This window comes from Dryobates pubescens, chromosome 8 (assembly GCF_014839835.1).
Source record: "Dryobates pubescens isolate bDryPub1 chromosome 8, bDryPub1.pri, whole genome shotgun sequence".
Classification (NCBI taxonomy): domain Eukaryota; kingdom Metazoa; phylum Chordata; class Aves; order Piciformes; family Picidae; genus Dryobates; species Dryobates pubescens.
Genome location: NC_071619.1, coordinates 26,432,084 through 26,439,594, shown reverse-complemented (window position 1 = coordinate 26,439,594; position 7,511 = coordinate 26,432,084). Strand labels below are relative to the sequence as shown.

At 40.0% G+C, this 7,511-nt stretch overlaps 1 protein-coding gene across 1 annotated transcript in view; it reads right to left on the bottom strand.

The window, feature by feature from the left end:
* Positions 1 to 684: 684 nt before the first annotated feature.
* The window catches only part of GLUD1 (glutamate dehydrogenase 1), a 28,938-nt gene continuing 22,111 nt past the window's right edge, over positions 685 to 7,511 (bottom strand). Inside the window, exons 9-13 of the mRNA XM_009901710.2 lie at positions 7,373 to 7,453; positions 6,447 to 6,570; positions 4,375 to 4,466; positions 2,176 to 2,238; positions 685 to 1,559 (exon numbers count right to left, since the gene is read on the bottom strand). Of these exons, the coding sequence (XP_009900012.2) occupies positions 1,440 to 1,559; positions 2,176 to 2,238; positions 4,375 to 4,466; positions 6,447 to 6,570; positions 7,373 to 7,453 (480 nt within the window). The 3' untranslated portion in view covers positions 685 to 1,439. The remainder of the gene's footprint in view (positions 1,560 to 2,175; positions 2,239 to 4,374; positions 4,467 to 6,446; positions 6,571 to 7,372; positions 7,454 to 7,511) is intronic.

Genomic DNA, 7,511 nt, shown 5'->3' with positions numbered 1-7,511 from the left:
ATGTATCCAACTTTAAAGTCTTGCTGACAGTCAAGTTCATGAGATAGTGAGCCCCTTAGGATAGCTCAGAGACAGTATCTTATCAGTAGGTATGTAATGAATAAACAAGTGTGCTGTGAAGATCCACAGATCAACTGTAATTATAGAAAGCTATTGCATGAAATAGAAAACAGTAATACACCGGGGTAGCAGATCTGGGAAGGTCAACTTTTTTAATAACTGCTCTTTCCTCCAGGTTATGTCATGCAGTTACAAAGTCATTAGAAAAAAAAGCATGAGTTTCTGGGAGGAACTAGTTGTCTTTTAAAAAAACCCAACATTTGTATTCATTACATAAATAACATCTGGCACTTAGAGGGGACTTCATAGGACAAAAGCCTTACACTTCAAAAACTGTGTTTGATCCGGTATTATGTTGAGGTCCATTTTGTTATACTCTATCTTCAATTCTTTCAAGACTTCCTGATGGCCAAAAAATTCAAATCAAAACAAACAACAAAGGCTGTGTGTGTGTAAGACAGTGGGTTAAGTTTATAGCAGCATTCTAGCTCCTCTGTAGTTTGGCCAATGATTTTTGGGTTCAGTTTGACTTTAGTTGTTCATGGAGGCAGTATCTAATTTCAACTGAAAAATAATTCCAAAAATTTAAGAATGAATGCTTACCAAATTCAGACTTTTTTTTTTTAAAAGATTTTTAGATTACAGTCAGAATAGTTATGTAGATGCTTGATTAAAAACATAACTGGAGTTGCTCAATAGTTTGAGCTTATAAAAATATTAGTCTGTCACCTCTACATACTTCATGGTGATAGTCAGGCTAGCTTGAACAAGCAGTAAAAGGCAGTCCTGTAACAGCAGCACGGTTAAAGAAAAACAACAAAGCCAACAAAGGTTGCCTAAAGAGAACCAGGCATGAAGCTCTACTACAAATAAAAATTAGACTCCTATCAAAGTTAAACCCTGCTGGAGGCCCATTCTTCCTTTGACAATGCCACAGCATTGATCATATAAGGCCTTACTGAAAGTGCCAAAGCCAAAATTACATCATTAAAGAAAAGTGCATGAAGTAATAATGAGCAAAATGCTCATCTAGTACAGTATCTGATCTGAAGTCTGAGAGGTGGCTCAGGTGGCAAGACCACTCTCTCATACATAACATGTACCATTTTGTTTTGTAGGCAAAATACCCAGAATGGCCCCCACAAGTGCAGATGAACTGTTACCTTCAGATGCATACTCTGTGTACAATTTCCTAATCCATGGATTTTTATTGTAAAAAAGACTAGCTTGGATTGAAACTAATTGAGAATAGAATCCACTATAATGTCAGAAGAAAAGGAAAATTTTGTGGTTACATGTAAACTTGTGATAAGCTTTCTCAAGAAGAGGGTACATTAACAGCGAGGGGTGGGATACAGTAAGGAGCAGTAATGGCCTCTTTATGTAAAAGTCAGGCCAGCCTCGTTGTACACTTTGAAGACTTTCTCAATTGCATTGACATAGGCAGCCGTTCTCAGATCCAGACCCAGGTTGTACTTCATGGCAGTACGCATGATTTGCTGAAACAGAAAAGGTTACATGTGATTTCTGAAAGTTCTTCCCGCAGTAACCAAACTAGATTTTGCTTGGAGGATGCACATTAGCAGCATAAAGAACTCCAAGATTGGTCTCAGAGCTATGATCCTTTGTGGATCAATTGTAAAATGTCTTGGCTCTCCTTACAACGGAGACCTGAAAGGGAAATCTTTCCTAGATTACTACTTTGCCCCTTTTTGTGTCTTGGATCTGTATGTACCCCAGATACAGGGAGAAGCAAAATGTTTCAAGTAGTCTTTACCCACTAATTAAATATACTGCACAGAGGGGTTAGTCTAAAACTGATGGTGATGAAGTAAAGCACTCTTAGGTATGTGTCCCAGGTACAAGAGGACAACTAAAAAGTTTTTAATTATTACAGCTTCTACTAGAAAATATTTACTGATTTCATATATTAGCCTCTCCTATTTACCACACCCAGTTAAAGTTGGCCATCCCAGCAAAAGAAGAAATACCTCATGCTCTCAGTGACTTCCACTATCAGGAACTGCTTATCTACTGTACAACCCATCAAAAAAATGTTGCAAAGTCATGTAAGTTCCTGTTCCCAGAGGTGCTATTTACTAATGCAATATTTACCCGGGCAGAACGTTCCATTGTATAAGCCAACCCAGAGTGGACAATGTCTTTCTCAGAAGCACCCTGAAACAACAGAGAATAAAATCATGGTTTAAGCCAAAAAACCAAAAAGGTACTACTCGTGTATTAGGGACAATGACATGTTGGATTCTTGTAATTAGTGAAGCGTGCTTACTCATTTTCTTCTAATGACTGGTGCAAGAATCTAAGCTGCCTTTACTGTGTTACTTGAAGAGCTAATACTGGTCAGTTCTGAGACCTCAGAGGTAAGCACTGAAGTCTTTTATACACCTAGCTTCCAAATGCCTTAATACTTTTATTGATGTTATATAAGGCTGTTGTTTTCAGCCTTCAGAACTCAAAGTAAATGTTAAACCTAAACACTCCCAAGAGTCAGTAACCTATAGAAGCTATTTTGAAGATAGATTTTAGGAAAGGTATGAATCCAAAATTCATGTACTCAATGTTGTATCAGCCCTGAGCAACTCCAGAAAACATTGTTCCGATAAATAATAGCAGATAGCCTGGATTAAGATGACTGAGTATCAGCTTCAATGTTCCATTATCCTGATTATTACCATTTACTGATGATTTAAGACCTAGCTTCACAAAATACATTCTTTCCCTCAAATACTAGTTTGGACTGGATGTGGAAATTACTAGGCCAGTGTCTACAGCTTGTGTTTAAGCCATAATAGTGATTGCTTTAAGCCACAGAACTATCACTTATCCTAACATTCATGAAAACATTAGCATCATACTGGATCATGCTGAAGTCTTGTGCTATTATCTGATGGTGGTCCAAGTTTGCCTACACTTCTGATTTCCTTCCGAGGTCTAATGTTTCCATACATCCTGTGGCAGAGTATTACACAACCATCTGCTGCACTAGGAACCATCTCCCATTCTTCATTCTGTGCCTCACTGCTGGTTTTGTCTGAACACATCTCATTCTTTCACCACTCCTTCAGTGAACAGCCTATTCTTATCCATCACTCATTTTCAAATCACTCATTCTATAGATATCTGCATGACAAAACTAGTTCAGGCCAATAGAACCTTGGTTAGTTCACTGTTCCATTTATGAGAAGCTTCTATAGCTGTAATTGCTCTTGTAATCTGGCTCTGGATTTTTTTCCACATCTACAATGTTTGAAGATACAGAGACCTAATCTGCATGAAGTATTCAGAAGGCAGACACACTCTGGTTTTATATTGTGGTATCATTAGTCTTATTCTTTTCCTTTCAGAACAATTTCTGTCAGTGAATTTGCTTTTTGATTGCTATAGATTTCTAAGCTTATATTTTGTCATTGTCTCCAGATTTTCCTTTTGAAAGCAAATGGATGAGCTCACAACCCATCATTTTACATGAAAATTTCCCCACACATTGGATCATTAATGTTACCTGACATTTCTTTGCCTGCTAATTCACTCTTAGATGAACATTTTACAGTTTTTCACCCAGCTCTTGCCTGATTGATCCTGGAGTTAGGAAAACAACTATCAAACTGTCTGTGGTAGCTTTTTAACAATATTGCAGATATTTTGTGTAGGCTCAAGTAAAAGGAAAACAAAATAGCTCTGGGCACCTCAGTTTAGCAAAGATGTTGGCTTGCTGGAGCGTGTCCAGAGAAGGGAAACAAAGTTGGTGAGGGGTTTGGAACACAAGCCCTATGAGGAGAGGCTGAGGGAGCTGGGGTTGTTTAGCCTGGAGAAGAGGAGGCTCAGGGGAGACCTTATTGCTCTCTACAACTACCTGAAGGGAGATTGTAGACAGGCAGGGGCTGGTCTCTTCTCCCAGGCAACCAGCACCAGAACAAGACGACACAGTCTCAAGCTGTGCCAGAGGAGGTTCAGACTGGATGTTAGGAAGAAATTCTTCATAGAGAGAGAGCGATTGCCCATTGGAATGGGCTGCCCAGGGAGGTGGTGGAGTCACCATCATTGGAGGTGTTTAGGAGGAGACTTGATAGGGTGCTTGGTTGCATGGTTTAGTTGACTAGATGGTGTTGGATGATGGGTTGGATGCAATGATCTTGAAGGTCTCTTCCAACCTGGTCTGTTCTATTCTGGTATTCCTAAGCAGTTCAGATAATGTCTTACTTGGCCAAAACCGCCATGACAGCCAAAATGGTAAAATTTAGCTAGTAGTTATAATGCCAGGATACAGCTACAGTAACAGCAGCAACTACTTACCGATATCCTATCTTGAAATTCTGCTGTAGGCACAACTGGAATAGTTCCACCGTGTTTCCCAAATTTTCTTTCCAAGCTTTCTTGGACAGACACTAGAAAGAAAGAAATGTAGAGGCAAGGTAACTGACAAGGAAAGGAAGAGTCTCCCTAACAAAGGAGCTGACTCCTGGACTTTCAGGATTCAATGGCATGAAATACAAACTACAAGGACTGGGGGCAGAGTCATACTATTGTTTTCTAAGAAAAGGAAAACATGTTGGGTTTTCTATTTTTATAAGTGAACACCTCTAATATTAGTAGTAACAATGTTGTAATACAGTCATATGGTAAGAAGATGTAGATTTACTGATCCCACTTTTTTGTAAGAGCAATCTGGATTAACTTTTCTAATGTGATAGATTGCTTAAACTTCAGGAAATACTTTTTCTAATGCTATCAGTTACCTCCTATTGCACTTCGGTTGTATAATACTGGCTAAGAAAAAAACTCGTGGAATTTCAGGGTTTTCCCTAGGACATAAGTGCTTTGGTATTGTGAATTGATATTTATTCCATCTTTATTCCTGAACTTAAATTAGTACAGTTTCCTAAACAACATTAGAGTATTTAAAATTACAATCTTGAAGCTAAGAAAGGGAATTAAATTAGTCAACCACTCGATAGTTCTCATGTACCAAAGGCACAGCTTGGTAGTGATAAATATTTTACATAAGTAGTTTCAGTTCAGTAGTTTCACGAAACTGAGCAAAGCCTTTGACACTGTCCCACACAACATCCTACTCTCCAGGCTGGTGCAGTATGAGTTTGATGGATGGACCATTCAGTGGGTAAAGAACTGGCTTCGTGACCACACCCAAAGGGTGGCTGTCAATGGGTCCATGTTCAAGTGGAAGCCAGTGACAAGTGGAGTCCCTCAGGGATCAGTACAGGGACCAGTCTTGTTTAACATCTTTGTTGGCAACATGGACAGTGGCATTGAGTGCACCCTCAGCAGGTTTGCTGATGACACCAAGCTGTGTGGTGTGCAGATATGCTGGAGGGAAGGGAGGCCATCCAGAGGGACCTTGGCAGGCTGGAGAGATGAGCCCATGACAACCTCATGAGGTTCAACAAGACCAAGTGCAAGGGTCGGGGCAATCCCAAGCACCAGTACAGGCTGGGCAGGGACTGGCTTGAGAGCAGCCCTGAAGAAAAGAACCTGGGGGTGCTGGTGGATGAGAAGCTCAACAGGAGCCACCAGTGTGCACTTGCAGCCCAGAAAGCCAACCAGAGCCTGGGCTGCATCAAGAGAAGCATAGCCAGCAGGTCAAGGGAGCTGATTCTACCCCCTGTACTCTGTGCTGGTGAGACCCCACCCAGAGCACTGCAGCCAGTTCTGGAGCCCCTGTTGCAAGAAGGGTCTGGAGGTGCTGGAACATGTCCAGAGGAGGACCACAAGGATGATTAGAGGGCTGGAGCACCTCTCCTATGAAGACAGAATGAGGGAGTTGGGGCTATTCAGTCTGGAGAAGTAAAGGCTCTGAGGAGACCTAATTGTGGCCTTCCAGTATCTTAAGGGGGCCTACAAGAAAGCTGGGGAGGGACTTTTTAGGGTGTCACTAGGAGGAATGGGAAAAAATAGAAATGGGTAGGTTCAGATTGGATGTTAGGAAGAAGTTCTTCACCATGAGGGTGGTGAGACACTGGAATAGGTTGCAAGGGAGGTGGTAGAAGCCCCATCCCTGGAGGTTTTTAAGGCCAGGCTGGATGTGGCTCTGGGCAACCTGATTGAGTGTGAGGTGTCCCTGCCCATGGCAGGGGGGGTGGAACTAGATGATCCTTGAGGTCCCTTCCAACTATAACAATTCTATGATTATAAAGGAACTGAAAAAAGTGTGCATTCAACTTAATTCAATAGAGTTTGAAGTCAGTTAATTGATCCAATCTTTCCTGCTCTTCAGTATACAGCAATAATAAATTTGTGGGAAACTGTGGTGAAATCAAAATAGTTCTGTATTAATTTATCCCATATTTGGTGTTTGCTAGTCCAATCTATCAATGAAACAGTGAGTTTAAGCAGAATTTAGCACTTACTGAGCAAGTGGTAGTTTGAATCCCTTTCATATTTGAAAGTCAGGCGGCCATAACTGACATGGTTCAAGTTTTTCAGCCATTCAAAATAGGATACTGTTACACCACCAGCATTCAGGTACAGATCCTGCACAGAAATAAGAAAGGTCTTGATTAGTGACCATGTGAAAAAGACAGCTCTACTGTATTAAGCAAAGTAGGCAGTATTATTATGTGCAAAGTACTTGTTTAAACTGCAGTACAGAAAACAATCCAGTTGTTACTATTACACTACAACATGTATCCTCTTCTTCAGTCCAGAGACTACTTTTATTGATTTAAAATGTTTAACTTCAGAACACCAATTTTCAGTCAAGGTAATTGGGTGTTCTTAGTAAGTAAAGACTCAACATTAGCCACTCTTTCTGCTAGTATCACTTGATCAAGACTCTCTTTCTCTGGGAAAAGATTATCATTATACCTGGATATCTCTTATTCTTTCAAATTACCACTATAGGAAATATCTACTGTATGCAACTGATAATACACAGTTCTGTCAGTGCATTACCCAGACACACAATGTTACAAACAAACTGGCCAGTGTTTTTACTCTGCCTTTTTTGCTTAGTGGACTATTTAGTTGATCAAATGTCAGCTAATACTCCAAAATGCAAACCAATAGATTTAAGGACTAATTGTGGATTGTTCTCTCTTCTGAATATGTAGTCTTCACATAATAGTTATCTGTGGTCATTTGCAGTTGCAGTGAGGTCTTTAATTACTACCAATCTTAAGCAACATTGACACCCAGTTCCTAGACATCAGTTGTTTAAAACCACTCTAAGAGAATGAATGGCTATTAATAAAAATCTTCAATAAATAAAGTCTTGCTATAATTCACAGAAATATTACCCTTGAAATGAAAACCAAAGGTCATAATAGAACCTTACAGGGATAACCATGATATTCCGCTCCAAGAAGATTTTGTCAGCTTCAGGAGTTGTAGGCCCATTGGCACCTTCAGCAATAATCTGAAAAGAATCACAGCAGAGTAACTCAAAGGTATGGGTTCAGTTTTGTGCATGCTAA